General features: G+C 43.2%; 1 protein-coding gene across 1 annotated transcript; it reads left to right on the top strand.

The window, feature by feature from the left end:
- The first annotated feature begins 9,265 nt into the window (after positions 1-9,265).
- Positions 9,266-9,559, top strand: LOC119294141 (protein transport protein Sec61 subunit gamma-like). Its single transcript, XM_037572419.1, has 2 exons — positions 9,266-9,359; positions 9,444-9,559. The coding sequence occupies exons 1-2, from the start codon at positions 9,266-9,268 to the stop codon at positions 9,557-9,559; spliced, it is 210 nt and encodes a 69-aa protein (XP_037428316.1).
- The last annotated feature ends 11,649 nt before the right edge of the window (positions 9,560-21,208 follow it).

Here is a 21,208-nt window from a genome sequence, read left to right on the forward strand (position 1 = left end):
GCATAAAAGAGATCAAAGAAACGCAAATACTTTCATGGATATAAAAAGATAGATCTGATCATAAACTCAAAGTTCATCGATCCCAACAAACACATCGCAAAAGAGTTACATCATATGGATCTCCAAGAGACCATTGTATTGAGAATCAAGAGAGAGAGAGATGAAGCCATCTAGCTACTAACTACGGACCCGAAGGTCTACAATGAACTACTCACGCATCATCGGAGAGGCACCAATGGAAGTGGTGAACCCCTCCGTGATGGTGTCTAGATTGGATCTGGTGGTTCTGGACTCTGCGGTGGCTGGATGAATATCTCATCGACTCCCCTAGGGTTTTGGGATTTTTGGGGTATTTATAGGGCAAAGAGGTGGTCTGGGGGGCACCGAGGTGGGCACAACCCACCAGGGCGCGCATGGGCCTCCTAGCGTGCCCTAGTGGGCTGTCCCCTCCTCGAGACTCCCCCTAGGTGCAACCAGGGCCCAACATCTTCCTTCTGGTCCATATAAAATCTCCGTAAAGTTTCGTGGCATTTGGACTCCGTTTGATATTGATTTTCTGCGATGTAAAAAACATGAAAAAAACAACAACTGGCACTTGGCACTATGTCAATAGGTTAGTACCAAAAATGATAGATTATAAAACATCCAAGATTGATAATAAAACATCATGGAATAATAAAAAATTATAGATAAGTTGGAGACATATCAGGCTCGTTAAGTCAAACTAAGTGTTTCACATGTGTAAATCTGGCTTACACCCGTTGTATGCGAACGTTAGAATCTATCACACCCGATCATCACGTGGTGCTTCAAAACAACGAACCTTCGCAACGGTGCACAGCTAGGGGGAACACATTTCTTGAAATTTTTAGTAAGGGATCATCTTATTTATGCTACCGTCGTTCTAAGAAAATAAGATGTAACCATGACAAACATCACATACAAATCATAAATTGACATGATATGGCTAATATCATCTTGCGCCTTTGATCTCCATCTTCGAGGCGCGGTATGATCACCTTCTTCACCGGCATGACACCATGATCTCCATCATCGTTTCTTCATGAAGTTGTCTCACCACCTATTACTTATACTACTATGGCTAACGGTTAGCAATAAAGTAAAGTAATTACATGGCATTTTCATTGACATACAGGTCATATAATAAATTAAGACAACTCCTATGGCTCCTGCCGGTTGTCATATTCATCGACATGCAAGTCGTGATTCCTATTACAAGAACATGATCGATCTCATACATCACATATGTAATTCGTCACATCCTTTTGGCCATATCACATCACATAGCATACCCTGCAAAACAAGTTAGACGTCCTCTAATTGTTGTTACATGTTTTACGTGGCTACTATGGGTTTCTATCAAGAACGTTTCTTACCTACGCAAAAACCACAACGGTTATATGCCAATTGCTATTTACCCCTCATAAGGACCCTCTTTATCGAATCCGATCCGACTAAAGTGGGAGAGACAGACACCCGCTAGCCACCTTATGCAACAAGTGCATGTCAATCGGTGGAACCTGTCTCACGTAAGCATATGTGTAAGGTCGGTCCAGGCCGCTTCATCCCACAATGCCGCCGAATCAATATAAGACTAGTAACGGTAAGCAAATTGAGCAAATCATCACCTACAACTACTTGTGTTCTACTCGTGCATAGAATCTACACATAGACCTAGCTCTGATACCACTGTTAGGGAACGTAGTAATAATTCAAAAAAAATCCTACGTGTCACCAAGATCAATCTAGGAGAAGCTAGCAACGAGAGAGAGGGAGTGCATCTTCATACCTTGAAGATCTCTAAGAGGAAGCGTTACAAGAACGCGGTTGATGGAGTCGTACTCACGTCGATTCAAATCACAGAAGAGCCGATCCAAGCGCTGAAAGGACGGAGCCTCCGCGTTCAACACATGTACAGCCCGGGGACGTCTCCTCCTTCTTGATCTAGCGAGGGGGAAGGAGAAATTGAGGGAGAACTCCGGCAGCACGACAGCGTGGTGGTGGTGGAGCTCGTGGTTCTCCAGCAGGGCTTCGCCAAGCACTACGGAGGTGGAGGAGGTGTTGGAGGGGGAAGGGCTGCGCCCGGGGAAGGGGTGCGGTTTCCCTCCCACCCGCACTATTTATTGGGGAAAGGGAAGAGGGTGCCGGCCACCCTAGATGCATCTAGAGGGGGGCGGCCAGGAGGGGGAAACTTGCCCCCCAAGAAGGTGGGAGGCGTCCCCTCCCCTAGGGTTTCCAACCCTAGGCGCCTTGGGCCCTTGGGGGTGCACTAGCCCACTAGGGGGCTGGTTCCCTACCATATTCAGCCCATTAAGTCCTCTGGGGTAGGTGGCCCCACCCAGTGGACCCCCGGACACCTTTCAGTGGTCTCGGTACAATACTGATAACCCCCGAAACCATTCCGGCGACTGAAACTGGACTTCCCATATATAAATCTTCACCTCTGGACCATTTCGGAACTCCTCGTGACGTCCGGGATCTCATCCGGGACTCCGAACAACCTTCGGTAACCACATACAATTTCCCATAACAACTCTAGCATCACTGAACCTTAAGTGTGTAGACCCTACGGGTTCGGGAACCATGTAGACATGACCGAGAAATCTCTCTATCCAATAACCAATAGTGCGATCTGGATACCCATGTTGGCTCCCACATGTTCCACGATGATCTCATCGGATGGACCATGATGTCGGGGATTCAATCAATCCCGTATGCAATTCCCTTTGTCCATCGGTATGTTACTTGCCCGAGACTCGATCATCGGTATCCCCATACACTGTTCAATCTCGTTACCGGCAAGTTTCTTTACTCGTTCCGTAACACATGATCCTGTGGCTAACTCCTTAGTCACATTGAGCTCGTTATGATGATGCATTACCGAGTGGGCCCAGAGATACCTCTCCATCATACGGAGTGAAAAATCCAAGTCTCGATTCGTGCGAACCCAATAGACATTTTCGGAGATACCTGTAGTGCACCTTTATAGCCACCCAGTGACGTTGTGACGTTTGATACACCCAAAGCATTCCTATGGTATTCGGGAGTTGCACAATCTCATGGTCTGAGGAAATGATACTTGACATTAGAAAAGCTCTAGCAAACGAACTACATGATCTTGTGCTATGCTTAGGATTGGGTCTTGTCCATCACATCATTCTCCTAATGATGTGGTCCAGTTATCAACGACATCCATTGTCCATGGTCAGGAAACCACAACCATCTATTGATCAATGAGCTAATCAACTAGAGGCTCACTAGGGACATGTTGTGGTCTATGTATTCACACATGTATTACGGTTTCCGGTTAATATAATTATAGCATGAACAATAGACAATTATCATTAACAGGGAAATATAATAATAACTATTTTATTATTGCCTCTAGGGCATATTTCAAACATGGTGACCTTGTGCTAGAGCTTGCATGTCAAATTTATATGGTCCGAAGTAGTTTTGATGCATGCTTTAGCCTCTAGACACTTGTAGGAGTAGTTGCTATCAGTCTTGTTGAGTTTGGTTCGCTTTAATTTCGAGTTACTAAAAATTTCAGAAATTTTTTCAGAGGAAGAAAAATGTCTAGGAAAATGTACCAAGGTGGTTGTTCAAGGAAGCAAGCACCGAGCCTCGCGATACATGAGCCGGACCTTGAACCACCACGGGAAGCTCAAGTGCGACCTTGTGAATGGCCATGGGATAAATTCATGTTTCATGCAGGTTTCAAGGATGAGTTTTATGCATACATACAAAATGCCGGCCTTGAGGACTTCGTGGCAGACAAGTGCCGATAATACTATTACCTCACCGATTCCTTTGTGCGGAGGTTTGAATTTTCATCCAAACGCAATACCCATACTGTTTTATTTGATCTTTATGATGAATCATATACCATGGACCTTGAGGATTTTAATACTGCCCGCAAAATCCCACAATCGGGCCTTATTAGTGAGCCTCACAAAGCTGAATACAATGATTTCCTTGCTGGTATCACTGCGCGAGAAACTAGAAATATCACACAAGCTACCATAGGGAGCCTTCACTTTCCTGCCATACATTTACATTGCTCTCTTTATAGGTAGATGCATTAACGGTAAACATGATCATTGCAACCTTTGCGTTCCAGATCTTAGTATCCTCAAGTGTGCGGTGTTAGATGATAAGCCATATAACTTGCGGGCTATTATTGCGAGGAGGTTACATCTTAATGCTAAAGAGGGAGATTTATTTGGTGGGATTTATGCAACTCATTTAGCTAATTATCTTGGTGTACCCATAAGAGGGAATGACATTGAGTTGCCACCCGCTTTTCTAGCTTATAATGCTATGGTATGCTACCAGTTTCTTGAGAGGAACAAATAGTCCCTCCAGTACCGACTAATCTTTTACAGACGACGTGCTGTCCATATTACCCTTCCTGCTCCTGCCTTCTTTAACTTTCAGGTAAAAGGGAAATATTTTATAACTAGAGAGGAGGCGAATGAGTATGAGAGAGCGGCGGAGGCCGCTCGCCTCCAAGAAGCAGCTCGCCAAGCAGTAGCTGCCGCAGCATAGTACAACCCCAAATCTTGACCAACTTAGGCCAAACGACTAAGCTTGGGGGAGTAAGTATTTCTCACCGACATCACATTCTTGTTCACACACTCATTTTAGTTGTCGGTGTTCATACTTTTTCATTGTATAATCCATGCTAGTTTATTTTCTTTTTCTTGCTTTCTTCTTGTGTGTTTGGAAAACTTTGAGAAAAACCAAAAAAATAGTTGCAGCTCATGCTTAGTTTACTTTCCATAATTAGTTGTAGTATTAAAGAAAACCCAAAAATATTTCTCATTCTTGTTTTACTTTCTTCGGAGAAAGAAAAACTCCAAAAACATTTCAGTGTGTTACTTTGAAATTCTTTTCTTTTCTTCGGGGGTTGAGAGGAGAAGACCACGATGAAAATGTTGAGTGGCTCTCATATGCATTATTGTTGATCTAACAAAGAGCCCATATTACCTTGTCTTCTCCTTTGAATAAATGTTTGTAGATTCCAGCTTAGTCCAATGCATGTGCACTATTATTATTATTATCCACACCATTCCGTCGTGCAAGTGAAAGGCAATAATGATGATATAGGATGAAATGATTGAGATGAGGAAAAGCTGGTATGAACTCGACCTATCTTGTTTTTGTAAATATGATTAGTTCATCATTCTTGGTTCAACCCATTATGAATGAAACATGTTTGCAATGACAACTAGAGATTATAGCTGCTCATGCCATGCTTAATTAGCTAGGAGTTTATAGTGGTTTACCTTGCGTGTCAACATGCTTTTAAAATGGTTGTGATGTAGTATGATAGGATGGTATCATCCTTTGAATGATTCGAGTGGCTTGACTTGGCACATGTTCACGCATGTAGTTGAAACAAAATCAACATAGCCTCCACGATATTTATGTTCATGGTGATTTATATCCTACTCGTGCTTGTACTCAATGTTGGTTAATCTCAATGCATGTTTATGACTGTTGTCGCTCTCTAGTTGGTCGCTCCCCAGTCCTTTTCCAGCCTTCACTTGTACTAAGCGGGATTACTACTTGTGCATCCACTTCCATAAACCCAAAGTTGTTCCATATGAGTCCACCATACCTACCTATATGCGGTATTTACCTACCGTTCCAAGTAAATTTGCATGTGCCAAACTCTAAACCTTCAAATGATAATCTGTTTTGTATGCTCGAATCGCTCATGTAGCAACTAGGGCTGTAAATATCTTCCATGCTAGGTGGGTTATTCTCACAATGAGTGGACTCTGCTCATCATTCAGGAGAAAATGGATGGTAACCGGGATGCCAAGTCCCATGCTCAAATCAAATCAAAATATAATTGCAAACAAAACTCCCCCAGGAATGTTGTTAGTTGGACGGTACCCGTTGTTTCGGACCAGCTGTGGAATGTGCTTGTTGGTGGTGGGGGAGTATAAACTTTACCATTCTGTTTGGGAACCGCCTATAATGTATCTAGTATGGAAGATACTGAGATCTCTTGGTTGTTATGTTGACAATGAAAGCATACCGCTCAAAATATTATTCATCTATGTTTCAAAAACTCGAGCTCTGTCATCTCTGCAAATCCCTGCGTCCCTCTGCGAAGGGCCTATCTATTTAGTTTTATTGATGAGTCATCACCCTTTTATAAAAAGCACCAGTTAGAGAGCACCACTGTCATTTTTATGCATTGTTATTAATTTATATTGAGTATGACTGTGACTGGATCTCTTTTATCATGAATTATGATGTCTAGTCAGTCCTTGATCTTCAAGGGCGCTCTGCATTTATGTTTTGCGGTCTCAGAAAGGGCTAGCGAGATACCATCTTGTTATACTCCCTCCGTTCCTTGATATAAGGTGTATATATTTTTGAGGAAAAACCCAAAATATAAGGTGTATTGAGTTGCACCACTCATATGGATAATTTTTTTGGGATTCGATTACATTTCCTTATATTAGGCAAGCTTCTTTATTTTCTCATGCCAATTAGTCAGGTGTAATCTCGCCCAAAACTTGTGAAATTTTCCCTCCACGTGCATTCTTTAATTTCCATGCCAAAAACTATACACCCTATATTTAGGAACGGAGGGAGTATCATATTATGATTGCTTTGAAAAAGTGTTGTCATCCGACATTTATTATTATTGCTCGCTAGTTGATTATGCCAGTGATATGAATAAATGTGAGACCTAAATGTTATTGTGAATATGGTTAGTTCATCATCTTTGCTGAAAAATTGAATGCTGGCTTTACATATTTGCAACAACAAGATCAAACAGAGTTTGTAAAAGTTTTTCTTTATCACTTTCAGTTTGTCAACTGAATTGCTTGAGGACAAGCAATCGGTTAATCTTGGGGGAGTTGATACGTGTCCATCGTATCTACTTTTCCAAACTCTTTTGCCCTTGTTTTGGACTCTAATTTGCATGATTTGAATGGAACTAACCCGGACTGACGCTGTTTTCAGCAGAATTGCCATGGTGTTATTTTTGTGCACAAATAAAAGTTCTTAGAATGGCCGGAAACTTCACGGAGATTATTTTTGGAATAAATAAAAAATATTGGCGAAAGAATCAACCAGAGGGGACCCACCACCTGTCCACAAGGGTGGGGGCGCCCTACCCCCCTGGGCACCCCCCTATCTTGGGGGTCCCACGAAGCTCCACTGACCTCAACTCCAACTCCATATATTCATGTTCGGGGAGGAAAAAAATTAGAGAGAAGGATTCATCGTGTTTTATGATAAGGAGCCGCCGCCACCTCCTGTTCTTCCTCGGCAGAGCAGATCTGGAGTCTGTTTTGGGCTCCGGAGAGGGGAAATCGTCGTCATCGTCATCATCAACTGTCCTCCATCACCAATTTCATGATGCTCACCACCGTGCGTGAGTAATCCCATTGTAAGCTTGCTGGATGGTGATGGGTTGGATGAGATTTACCATGTAATTAAGTTGGTTTTGTTAGGGCTTGATCCCTAGTATCCACTATGTTCTAAGATTGATGTTGCTATGACTTTGCTATGCCTAAGTCACTAGGGCCTGGGTGCCAGATTTCAGATCCAAACCTATTATGTTTTCATGAATATATTTGTGTTCTTGATCGTATCTTGCAAGTTATAGTCACCTACTACGTGTTATGATCCGGCAACCCCGAGTGACAATAGTTGGGACACTTCTCGGTGATGACCGTAGTTTGAGGAGTTCATGTATTCACTAAGTGCTAATGCTTTGGTCCGATTCTCTATTAAAAGGAGGTATTAATATCCCTTAGTTTCCATTAGGACCCGTTGCCACGGGAGGGTAGGACAAAAGATGTCATGCAAGTTCTTTTCCATAAGCACGTATGACTATATTCGGAATACATGCCTACATTATATTGATGAATTGGAGCTAGTTTTGTGTCACCCTATGTTATAACTGTTGCACGATGAATGCCATCTGACATAATTACCATCATTGATCCATTGCCTACGAGCTCGTTTCATATTGATCTTTGTTTTGTTACTTTTTCGCTGCCACTATTAATATTATTACAAAACTGCTATTGTTACTTTTGCCACTGTTACCGTTAGTTCCATACTAATTTGCTACTAAATACTTTGCTACATATATTAAGTCTTTCAGGTGTGGTTGAATTGACAACTCAGCTGCTAATACTTGAGAATATTCTTTGGCTCCCCTTGTGTCGAATCAATAAATTTGGGTTGAATACTCTAGCCTTGAAAACTGTTGCAATCCCCTATACTTGTGAGTTATCATTTCTCCATGTCCTTGATCTGAACGTAGAAACGGAACAGATCTTGTGCCCCCTCCTCGTGGCCGATCGTCGGTGCTCATCCCCATGACTGTGGCTGGCTCATGGCAGCGACCCTGCTAGGAAGGTTCACCCTCTTGAACCATCGGTTCGTCCGGATCCAATCCTCGGTGCCAGGGACAACCTGCACTCCTCCACCACCTACGTCCCGCTCTGTATTCATGATCTTGTCAGGTAAGATGACTTATGTTAGTAACAGAGCATTGACAACTGCCTCTAATGGTTGGCAGTTGCAAATGATCAGTGAGATGATCATTGGCAACTGGCACTGATCAGTGGTAGTTGCCTAAGTGCAAGTGCCACTCATCAGTGCCACTTGCACTTGGTCAACTGCCACTGATCAGTGCCAGTTGCTAAACATGCAATGGTGTGTTTTAGATCATAGCACCGGATCAGTGGTAGTTGCCAAATGCTTTGATCTAAATATAGCAATGCAAGTTTCGCAAGTTGCGAAACTTGCACTGCTATGTTTAGATCATAGCACTGGATTAGTGGTAGTTGCCAAATCAGTCTTATGATCTGAACATAGCATTGCAAGTTGTGCCAGTAGCCAATCATAAGCAGGACACACACATTTGGCAACATGTTGGTTGGTAGTTGTACCTGCAACGACCTGCAACGACCAACGACGACGGCCCCCCGTCGCTGCCCCCTCCTTCCCCATCCCGCCGCGGCGAGGAGATCCATTCCCGCCGCCGCCGTTGCCCCCGCCCCCTTCTCCCCGATTCAGACCACATCCTCCCACCATAGCTCGCCGCCGGGCCTCCTCCTCCCCTCCTCACAGATCCAGAGCACAAATCCAAACATCACACCATTCGCCCGTTGGCTTCCCCCCTCCCTTCCCCTCACGCGCGCGACCTCGTCGTCGTCGCCGGCTCGGAGATCTCGCCTTCCCGCCAGTAGCAGCCATGGACGTCGTCGACTCCATGGTGGACCCCCTCCGCGAGTTCGCCAAGGACAGCGTCCGCCTCGTCAAGCGCTGCCACAAGCCCGACCGCAAGGGTAAGGACCAAAGACTCGCGCCTGCTCGTCTAGATCCGGTTTGTTTTCCTCTTTCACCAGATCTGACGCTGATTGGGCGCGCAGAGTTCACCAAGGTGGCGGCGCGGACGGTGATCGGGTTCGTCGTCATGGGGTTCGTCGGCTTCTTTGTCAAGCTCATCTTCATCCCCATCAACAACATCATCATCGGCTCCGGCTAGGTGCGAACGCGTCTCCTCCGATCCCGTCTCCCTCTTGTTTGCACGGTTTAGTTAGACTTGGGTCCTGTTGTCTCGCGCTGTGATCTGTTGGATCTGTGGTGTGCGTGCACAGTCCTGCGATCTGACCAATATTTAGTAAGCTAGATTTTAGTAGATCCTTTTTCCCTCCAAATAGACCTGCCAATTTCTACCTTGTTAGGAGAATTTGGATGAGTCAAGGGTAATCAGCTGTGGGGAACTGGGGTCATGCTTAAGTCATTGCCGCTAGTTGCCTCCGCAAGACGAATTGGGGGCATAGGCTGGTTCCTCACCACACAATTTGGGAAAAGAGGAGATTTTGCAATGTTTTGCTGTTTCTGCACATACCACCAGTTCGCCCAAGTTGGTGTCGATTCAGTGCATCTAAATTGGCACCTACTGAGTAGACAGGTTACATACCAATGTTTGTCCATGGTTCGTGCTATGTGTCGATGTATTCTTCATTCTTTAATGCACCTGTGTTCACGCATGGCCAGCTTTATGTATTCACAATATAAAGTTGATCTATACATGCATGGCAAGCTTTTGTAAAATAAGAAAATAGGTAGGAGTCAAAATATTGTAGGACACGTGTTATGCAGTGTTGATCTATACTTTAATGCACCTGTGTTCACGCCTGGCCAGCTTTATGTAGCAGTGTCGCGTGTGACCTCAAAAAGGCTTTGAAAATCCTGATTGAAAATGAAGATGGTACTACTGATTCTCAGACCAGGAACATTGTGTTTCCTGAGCTCTTCTAATCCATTTCTTAGAATCCATGCTGGTGGTGTCTTCTACAATATGTGCATTATTCTATTTACCATGTTAGCTATGGCCGACCAGTCTGTTCTATCTGTTTCATGTGGTCGTCCGATATGTGTGGTGCCAACTGCCATTTCTTTGCTAGCTGATGTCAATAGTCTTTTGGTTCATACAGCTTAGTGCCTCATATATGAATGCTCTTTCTGGGTTTTTCAATTTCTCTTCCCCCTATCTTTTGCTGACTACACTGATTATATGCCTGTTCTACACCGATGCTCTTTTTTTATGCTGGTCCTATGTCATGGGTGTTAATATCTACTACCTATTTACTGCTTGTTGTGCAAAATCTTTTGGTTATTGTAAATCATTCCCTGCTGTATAAAGTTTGGTTTTAGTCTGTTGCATTTTGTTGGTTCCTATCTTGTCAATGTATACAACAATATGCTTTCTTGGTGGCCATTTGTGCTTCACATTTTTTGGGTATGCTACTTCTCTAATGAGTGGGTGCATCTCTTCTTTGTTTTATCATTCTATATTGTTTTCCTAACCTTTTTGGTATTCTGCTTTCTCCTTGCAGATGGCAAGCACCATTTTGTTGGTTCCTGTCTTGCCAATGTCTACAGCAATGTGTGCGTCCTCTGTCTCATCTGCGGCATTACCGTAGGGCAACTCATAATGGGCCTATCAAGCATACTGACCTTGTGATGATAGATAAAGAGGTTGATTTCAGTGCCATTCTGATAAATATATTTTTAGCCCTATGAATTGAAAAATGAGTGCTTCTTGGTTGTTTCTGTTGTTGGTCCAGAAGATTCTTGGTGCTTTTAGTGCAGTACTATACTATGCTCCTTGGCACTTCTTGCTGTGTTAACTAAATGGTTTAGTCCTGCGCTTCATAGAAGCAGTTTTAACTAAATGTAATGAACTAATTAAGTGCCTTCTTTTATTGTTGGCTAATCCTTTGGTTTTATCGCATGCTACATTCTACTCTCTCCATTCCTAAATATAAGTCTTTCTAGACATTTCAAATGGGCTACAACATACGGATGTATATGATGATATGCTACCACTCTAATAAGTCCAAGCACTATAAACCCTATGAACTTAATAATGATACTCTGCATGCTATGAGTAAAGTGCTCTATTTTCTTGTGTCACCTTGTATGAATGAGTATATCGTCTTAACTATCTGGGGCCAGAAATCATTGTATTAGCTGAATTTGTGTTATCTTTCTAAAGAACTTGTCCTTTTTTTGAATGTTCTGTTCATAATATATTGGCTCCAGTGTTTTGATTCTTCTCTTCTGATTCATGTAACAGGGCGACGGCCGAAGGCATGATGATAGTTCTATTACTGTCCTAGTGTAGCGAAGGTAGCCTAGTCGACTATGGTCGCATAGTTAGTCATGCATACAGTTTCATCTGACTGGACCAGGAGCCCAGTTTGTGCTGATTGTCAATTCTCATTGTGATTGTCCCTATATCTGTGTGACTGATTGTATTTGTATCTATGTTGTAACTGTGTCATGACAGAAGGAGCCCAGTATATTTGTATGACTGTGATTGATTCTCGCTGTTGTTATTTGAAATATTACTTGTGTTTTCTGTCTGTTCTTATTTAAACATGGTTATTTATTTCTGTCAAATTGTAATCTGAATAATATGATGCTACCAAAAGGGTCCCACTTTAATAGAACCTGACAACTGGGACCCATCTGACTAGTGGACCCTTCTTTTGGGAAAAAAGAAAAACTAAATTCATTTAGACAAAAAGGCCACAACCCAACAATAAAAAGGCTGCAATATTGGACTTGTCCCATGAACCCAACCAAAAATTGAAAGACAGAAAAAAACACAAATAGGCTAAATTGTTGGGCTAGGCCCATGTAGAAAATCGAATTGGACCGGGCTGAATCTTGTGCCACATTAGATTGCCACGCTGGATGCCTACATGGCCTGGGGAGGTTGCTAGTGACCAAAACGCCACAGTAGACGTATTTTGGTCATAAACGTCTTCGACCATTCCAGAAGAAAGGTCGCTATAGTCAGTTTATGACGGCCAGCTTTTGACCTTATGTTTTTGGTCACAAAAAGGTCAGAAATGGAAATTTGTGACCATTCAATGACCAATAGTGGTGGTCACAAGTTGACATATTTCTTGTAGTGTAGGTTTCAACTACAGTGGTAGCTCGGTTAAAAGTGATCTGGTTAAACAGTAAGAAGTCTTCGAAGTTTACTGCGGTAAACTTGGTTGAGGACTAGTGATCAACAGGAAAGGGTTTGGAGCCATTGATTTTGTCTGCGAGGTTGAGGTAAAGAAGGACTTTCATCCTGGTAATTTTGAGAAGATTAGGATCAATGTTTAACATAGTTGCTTTGCAACTAACCCAAATGGTCCAGAAAATGGATCAAGATGATGCACTTAAATGTTGTGGCCACTTGAGCTAAAATTTGGCAAGGCTTCATTATTTGATCATATAAAGATGCTATATAAGTTTCATACCAATTGGATTCACCAAAATGGTACTTCCTTCATAGCTATCTTCACTGACCAGAGTCTTGCAAGAATTTTGGAGAAATATTGGCTAAGTGAAATGATGCCAAATTTGGTGGAGAGAAGTTATATAGGTAGGAGAACAATATGGTATTTTCTCAGAATTAATGAAGCAATATAAAATGCACTTGCTTCATAACCTGAAAATATTGCCAGAATCAAAGATTTGGTCCTGTGCTCAAATAGATCAAGGTATGGGGCTGAAATTTGTAGGAGGATAATTCTATGAGCACATGAAGGGGCATGCAAAATTTCAACTCATTTGGGTACTCCTAGCTAGCACTTCCTTCACAATGCCTTCTGTTTGACAAAAAGTTTGAAAAATTGCCGAGGAAGATTGGCTAGGCAATAAAGTTGAATATTGGCATGAGGCAATTATTTGGACATAAAATAATGCCCAACAAGTTTGGGAGCAAACAAGATTGGATAGGTGGTACTTCCTTCACAAAGTGCCACTCTGGACAGAAGTGAAGAATTAATATTGGAGAATTATTTTTTTAACTGGACAAGATGAGGTTTGGGCATATTTGAGAAACATATGACCCAAAGGAATTATGAGAATTATTTAGTAATTTTTGGATGGACATAAATATAGGTTGCTTCACAACCTGTGGCTATTAGGGCTATTCCTTTAATAGAAAAAGGAATTTTCCCCAGACAAAGGAACTAGGGTTTGGTCAAGCAGTGGAGTGACATGGTCTTGGAAAGGTTTTGAGAATGATGAGCCACTTGGGAGAGGAAATGAAGCTGATTTCCCATGTGACAAGGCCACAGAACCACTCCAAAAAGAAAAACAGAGCGAAAACCAAATAAATCAAAAAGGAAAAGGAAAGGGCCAAAATCCAGGCTGTTACACGCAAGGAATTTATAATACTTTATAAAGGAAATTAACATTCATCTAACAATATTATTTGCCATAAAAATGTTCGATTTGCCATGATTAAAAATATGACAGAAGATTTTTAACATTCCTGATAAAATTAAGCCTCCAGATATGTGGCACGGTGGCATCCTCATCGTGTTGGTGTATATATCGCCTCTCGACTAATGACCCATCAGAAAATCTAAAATGGATGGAGTAAAGTGTGGCATGCACCTACGCCTCTCATATGGTGAGCTAAGTGTGCCCTTCCAAGTGGGTCAAGCACTCAAACCCTATATGTTCCCTTCTCCCCTTGCATCCTTGGAACAAGCTAAACACCGGAAATGCACATCTATCATTTTTTCCACGTTCTCTAGTTCTTCTTTCAAACCCCTATTGCATTGCTGCTCCCACCCCCGGTTCCCGCTCCACTATTTCTAAATTAATTGCTTCATTCTTTTTCTCATAGCTACTATTCTCTCATGTTCATAACAATCAACTAGGCCTGGGATGCATTGGGCATTCATTTCATATCCATGTTCAAAACAATCAAATAGTTGGCCATACTACTATGACTCCAGAAACTATAGCTCAATGAAAATGTACAAACTTCTTATGGAAGATGATCAGTCCCCTACCATCTTAGGACATCTTTGAAAGAGTGCCTGACAGCTAAGGCACATAATCCCCAGCTGGCTCATTTTGCATGATAGAATAAACACATAAGTCTGTTCTAGAGAAAATCGTTTCATTTGCCTGACTATAATTTTGTTTTATGTAGTGAGCAATCTCCTAAGATCCCAACGCATCTCTTTTGGGATTGCAGTTTCTCTCAGCAGTGTTGGTGGAGTATACCTTTTCAAAATATACAGATCTCAATAATGAATTGTAGCTAGCAAAATTGGCAATTGATCTGCTCTTCAAGATGGATCTGATAATTATTAGTCATTGGAACCTCTAGAGATGCAGAAATGTGTTGATCCGCAAAAAGGGTGCATCAAGCAGAGATTCATGTCTAGCTTGTCTCAAAAGAAGGCCCAACTCTAGTTATCCATGGAGCCAAGATCAATCACAAAGAAAATTTCAAAGCATGAGTACAACATAACCTATAATTCTTGATTTTCATTTTAGTTTTCCATTCTATCCCTTTGTATATATGATCTTACAAATATTCTCCATGCTCATACTTCTCTTTATATTTTAGTTTAATTATAGTAAGATCCTTTCCTACTATTTTCTGGTAAAAAAGTGTTCATAACAATCACCTAGTTCTCTTAGTTACGGCTTTCTAAAAAGCAACAAGAGAGGGAAATCTTGGAACAATCAACAACATTCGGAGGAATCTTTCGTGGGAGAATTTTATTGTAGGAAGTGAGGGAAGTTTGAATATGTGTGTATATGCTGAAGAAGATGTTCATTCAACTCTATTTTTTATGAAGGGCAATATATTAATACCAATAGACCTCGCTCATGGGTTGTTAGGAGTCAAGGCCCCAAAATTTTCTTGCTTGTGGTGTGCTTCGTGAAGTTTATGAAAGTGCGATGGTTGCCTTCAAGATCAACTCCGAGTGATTTGAGGCTCGTGTATTTGTGGTGACTCGAATGGACAATAGGGTGAGCCACTTGATAGGCTCTCCACGGCTTTGTCTTTGGCACTCCTCAGCAGAGATCATATTAGCACTCCCCAAAGAGTGTGAACTTCGGGATGAAATACGTGTCCTCGAATCACTTGTGGTTAAGCCTTTCCAATATATTTACTTGCTTGTATGCCGATGACCCACAAGTACAGGGGATCAATTGTAGCTCTTTTCGATAAGTAAGAGTGTCAAACCCAATGAGGAGCAGAAGGAAATGACAAGTGGTTTTCAGTAAGGTAATGTCTGCAAGTGCTGAAATTATAAGTAGGAGAATAGTTTGATAGCAAAGTAATTTGTAACGAGCAAGTAACGATAGTAGTAACAAAAGTGCACCAAGGTAACCCAATCCTTCTGAGGCAAAGGACAGGACAAAACGGTCTCTTATGATAAGCAAAGCGTTCTTGAGGGTACACGGGATTTTCATCTAGTCACTTTCGTCATGTTGGTTTAATTCTTATTCGGTACTTTGATAATTTGATATGTGGGTGGGCCGGTGCTTAGGTGTTGTTCTTACTTTAACAAACCTCCTACTTATGATTAACCCTCCCGCAAGCATCAGCAACTACGAGAAAAGTATTCAGAATAGATTCTAACCATAGCATTAAACTTTTTGATCCAATCGGTGAAGGATGGAAAGTATGTCTAGAGGGGGGGTGATTAGACTACTTAACCAAATAAAAACTTAACCTTTTCCCAATTTTAGTTCTTGGCAGATTTTAGCTATTTTGGGACAAGTCAAGCAATCATCACACAATTCAAGCAAGCATGCAAAGAGTATATTGGCAGCGGAAAGTAAAGCATGCAACTTGCAAGAATGTAAAGGGAGGGTTTGGAGAATTCAAACGCTATTGGAGACACGGATGTTTTTCCCGTGGTTCGGATAGGTGGTGCTATCCTACATCCATGTTGATGGAGACTTCAACCCACGAAGGGTAATGGTTGCGTGAGTCCACACAGGGCTCCACCCAAGGGTAACGGTTGCGCGAGTCCACACAGGGCTCCACCCACGAAGGGTCCATGAAGAAGCAACCACCCACAAAGGGTCCATGAAGAAGCAACCTTGTCTATCCCACCATGGCCATCGCCCACACAGGACTTGCCTCACTAGCGGTAGATCTTCACGAAGTAGGCGATCTCCTTGCCCTTACAAACTCCTTGGTTCAACTCCACAATCTTGTCGGAGGCTCCCAAGTGACACCTAGCCAATCTAGGAGACACCACTCTCCAAGAAGTAACAAATGGTGTGTAGGTAATGAACTCCTTGCTCTTGTGCTTCAAATGATAGTCTCCCCAACACTCAACTCTCTCTCATAGGATTTGGATTTGGTGGAAAGAAGGTTTGAGTGGAAAGCAACTTGGGAAGGCTAGAGATCAAGATTCATATGGTAGGAATGGAATATCTTGGTCTCAACACATGAGTAGGTGGTTCTCTCTCAGAACATATGAGTTGGAATGGTGTGTGTGTTCTGATGGCTCTCTCATCGAATGAGGAGGAGGTGGAGGGGTATATATAGCCTCCACACAAAATCCAACCGTTACACAGTTTTCCAATCTCGGTGGGACCGAATCAATAAACTCGGTCGGACCGAAAAGGTAAACCTAGTGACCGTTAGTGATTTTCGGTGGGACTGACATGCAACTCGGTAGGACCGATATGGTTAGGGTTTGGGCATAACGTAATCTCGGTGAGACCGATTACACAAACTCGGTGAGACCGAATTTGGTAATTAGCTAGCCAGAGAGTTGGTCAGGCAAACTCGGTGAGACCGATTTGCTCTTTCAGTGAGACCGAGTGGAACTCGGTGAGACCGAAAAGTTACAAAGGGGAACACTGAGTTTACATTGCAATCTCGGTGGGACCGATTCGCTCTTTCGGTGAGACCGAAAAGTTACGAAAGGGAAACAGAGAGTTTGCAACCCCATCTCGGTGAGACCGAGATCCTTATCGGTAGAACCGAATTGCTAGGGTTTGGCAGTGGCTTATGACAAATGAAACTCGGTGGCGCCGGATAGGAAGAATCGGTAGGACCGAGTTTGGCTTAGGGTTTAGGTCATATGTGGAAGTGGGAAAGTAGCTGAGGGTTTTGGAGCATATCACTAAGCACATGAAGCAAGAGGCTCATTAAGCAACACCTCATCCCTCCTTAATAGTATTGGCTTTTCCTAAAGACTCAATGTGATCTTGGATCACTAAAATATAAAATGAAGAGTCTTGAGCTTTTGAGCTTGAGCCAATCCTTTGTCCTTAGCATTTTGAGGGTTCCACTTTCACATCCATGCCATGCCAATCATTGAGCTTTCCTGAAATAATCATCTTGGAATAGCATTAGCTCAATGAGCTATATGTTGTTATGAATTACCAAAACCACCTAGGGATAGTTGCACTTTCAATCTCCCCCTTTTTGGTAATTGATGACAACATATAGATCAAAGCTTCGACAAGTGATAGTAAGCATGAAATATATCGTCGCTTTGAGAAGTATGTGATAAGTAAGAGCTCCCCCTAAATTTGTGCATATTTGAAAATTTGCTTTGTACTGCAAATGCACAAGGAGTTAGAGTCCTGGGTTACTCTTCCATGTCACATACATCTTGGTGGAGCGCTTAAAATGATAAGAATGAAATACATGCACTCATCACCAAGAATAATGAATGATCACATAAGATAGATAAGATAATAGCATTAAGGAAGCATTAAGTGTAGCTTATGATCAAACACATGATCATCAATGTCTCACAAGCATAGTATCTTAAGCACTCAAAAGCAAACAAGTTCGGAAAACCACCAAATAAAGCAAGAGAGAAAAGCAACACACTCTCTCTCTCGAAGCCTATGATCTATACATCTTCTCCCCCTTTGGCAACAAGTTACAAAAAAGTTCCTAGAAAATGCATAGCACTAGATCGACGCTCAGGCTTGATCTTCTGGTGGTGGTGGAGTCCGGATCACTCCAAGGACGAAGGCTTCGGTAGATGCTGAAGTAGACGCTGGAGTTGGAGCTGAAGTAGATGCTGGAGCTGGTGGAACTGAGGCTGTGGCTGGTGCTGAGGTGGTGGCTCTTGTGTCAGCAACTGGCACGGCAGACGACCTCGAACCTCTTGGCACTCTGGCAAAGGCATGAGTAGTAGTCCTGCCTCTCCTCTCCTGCATGTCCTCCTGGAGCTGCTCCACTGTAGACTGAACTTCCGTTACTTTGACATCCAAGTCATAGAACTTCTGTTCCATGATTATCTCTAGGCTCTGCTGATTCTGAGTGAGGGTGGCCAGACTTTGCTCAATCCTCAGCGTGGATGCAATCAAGTAACCAAGCTGCTCTTGTTTGGTCTTCAAGAAATACTCAGATGCCTCCTCTTGAGTTGGCATCTTGGCAGCTTTCTCCTTCCTCGCCTTCTCCTTCTTTGCGTAAGCTTGTGCAGACGATGGCCCGTTCTCAGTCATCACAACTTCATTGTTCTCAAAATCTGGACGGATGGGCAAATGTTCCTTGTCCAATAAATATATGCCCGTGCCCATCTTGGAGTTGATGAGCTCCTGAATCTGAGGGACATATCCGCAGCTCCTCTTCTGATCTGCTGCAGTCCTCTTGATTGTTTCCACTATGAGGCTCATCACCTTGAACTTCTGGGGCACATCAAACACATGTAGCAAGTTGATAGAATGGCCTCTGATCATCTTGTGATCTCCAGACTTAGGCAATAAGGTGTGCCTCAAGATCCAATTGATAGTCGGGAGCCCTGACAGAAGGTAATGTACTGAGCCAAACTTGAAGGTATCAAGTGCTTCATTTGGGATCTCCTTGTACATATTTGACATTGAGTTGTGGTCCATTTTCTTCTTGGCATATATGTCCATGTCATCATCTTGCTCCTCTGGGGCATTAATTAACTTTGCCCATTCCTCAACAGTGGATTGGTACCTTGTACCCTCAGACATCCATGTGATCCTCCCATCTGGATAAAAGTGAGCTGTGGAGTAGAACTGCATGATGAGTTCCTCATTCCACTTTGTGAGCTTCTGCCCAACAAAGTCAGCTACTCCACAAGCTATGAAGCTGTCTTGTACTCCAGGATAGTGCTCCTCATTGTCCTTGATGTATGTCCAATCAACCCATCGCATATCACAGACAATGGGCTTCTTATCTAGTAGCACTGTCTCATAAAAATCCTGCTGCTCCTTGGTATGAAACCTGTAGTCCATGGCAGTCCTTCTCCTTGAAGCATACGGGTCTGCTTCTCTCCATTTCCTTAGCCCTGAATCTCTCCTAAGCTTCATATCCTCAGCCACAGGATGAGCATCATTGTGGTCTGGGATCTTGGGCTTTAGCTTTCTTAGGACATTCTCTTCCTCTTCTTCAGCAACAGTCTCAGGCACTGGGGCCTTGTTCTTCTCAGCTGCAGGAATGCTCCGTGTGTTCCTCTTGGGCTTTGGCTTTGGAGCTGGCTTGGCCTTGGAAGCAGCCCCCCCCCCTAATTTTATGGCATCTCCCATTAGCTTGGGTGCCTTGGGTGCTGGTGCAGCTACTTCTTCTTCTTCTTCCTCTTCCATGATGGAAGCTTTGCCAAGCACTCTAGCCACAGTCTTCTTCACCCTTTCCTTTCTTTTCTTTCCTTCTGCAGCAACTGGCTCTTGAGGAGTGGGCTTCTCAGTTGAGGCTCTTGCTTTTGACATGGGCTGCCTGCCTGCTGGCCTTTTGATTTTCAGGCCTGGCTTAGTGCCTTGAGCTGGCTCAACTCTCTTGGAAGTGGCCTCTTCCTCTGCCACATAGTCTTCATCTTCAGAATCAGAAGTCCTCTTCTTCCTCTGTCTCGTGGCAGCCTTTGGCAAGTTGCTAGGAGTGCTCCTGCTGCCTTCATCAGAAGAGCTGGAGGGACTAGTGCCCTCACTCATCACCACTTGCTGTTCTGACACATTCTGGCTATCACTTTGATCAGACATGCTGCAAACTGACTGTTGACCCTGTGAACAGATTATAGATGAGGTAGAAAGGATGAGCATCACAAAATGCAGAGATTTTTGCAAAAAGAATGATCCAAAAACTTAGTTTTAGTTTCCTACTGAAATCATCTCGGATCTACCAATTTTCAAACTCGGTGATACCGAAGCAGTTTTGGAACCTAAACTAGTGAACTCGGTAGGACCGAGTCACAGTTCGATGGCACCGAGACTGCTAGGGTTTCACTGAGTTCCAAAATCGGTCACATCGATAAGTAATTCTCGGTCAGATCGAGTCTCACTTGTGCAATGGCATAAGCCAAATCGGTGGGACCGAGTTTTTCAACTCGGTGGGTCCGAGATAGTTTCGGCGGAAACCTAAACCTAGAATTTTTGAATCAAACCTAATCTACGAGCGTTTTGACTGGATAGAAGTTTATCAAATGTGGCTAGAATCAATATGATCACAATGTGCTAGGAATCAGATTGAGGAATAGCACAAAGATCAAGTCCATACCCTAGTTCGGCGGGGACTTGCTACGGCGGCAACGGCGGGGCAGAATTCCCGTTGACGGCGACGGAGACCAGCGACTGGAGGTGGCTGGCGGTGAGAAGACGATCCGGAGACCACGAGGGCAGAGCAGGCTATCGCGCGGGCGAAGGGGTTCGGAGAAATTTCCAAATTTTGCCCGTGACTATATATAGCCCGACCCTGTCGGTGTGACCGAGTGGAACGACTCGGTGGCACCGAGATTCATAACTGCGTGCAGTTACTGAAACTCGGTGTGACCGAAAGGTTCAAATCGGTTGCACTGAGATCGAAAACCTAGATCAACTTAATGATCTCGGTAGGACCGAAAGTGGAGTATCGGTCAGACCGAGA

Source organism: Triticum dicoccoides, chromosome 1A (assembly GCF_002162155.2).
Source record: "Triticum dicoccoides isolate Atlit2015 ecotype Zavitan chromosome 1A, WEW_v2.0, whole genome shotgun sequence".
Taxonomy (NCBI): domain Eukaryota; kingdom Viridiplantae; phylum Streptophyta; class Magnoliopsida; order Poales; family Poaceae; genus Triticum; species Triticum dicoccoides.

Bases quoted from the DNA above. Each gene is read 5' to 3' on its own strand.
- LOC119294141 (XM_037572419.1), top strand. From the start codon at position 9,266: ATGGACGTCGTCGACTCCATGGTGGACCCCCTCCGCGAGTTCGCCAAG. The intron at 9,360-9,443 runs GTAAGGACCAAA...TTGGGCGCGCAG, and splicing joins CCACAAGCCCGACCGCAAGG to AGTTCACCAAGGTGGCGGCG.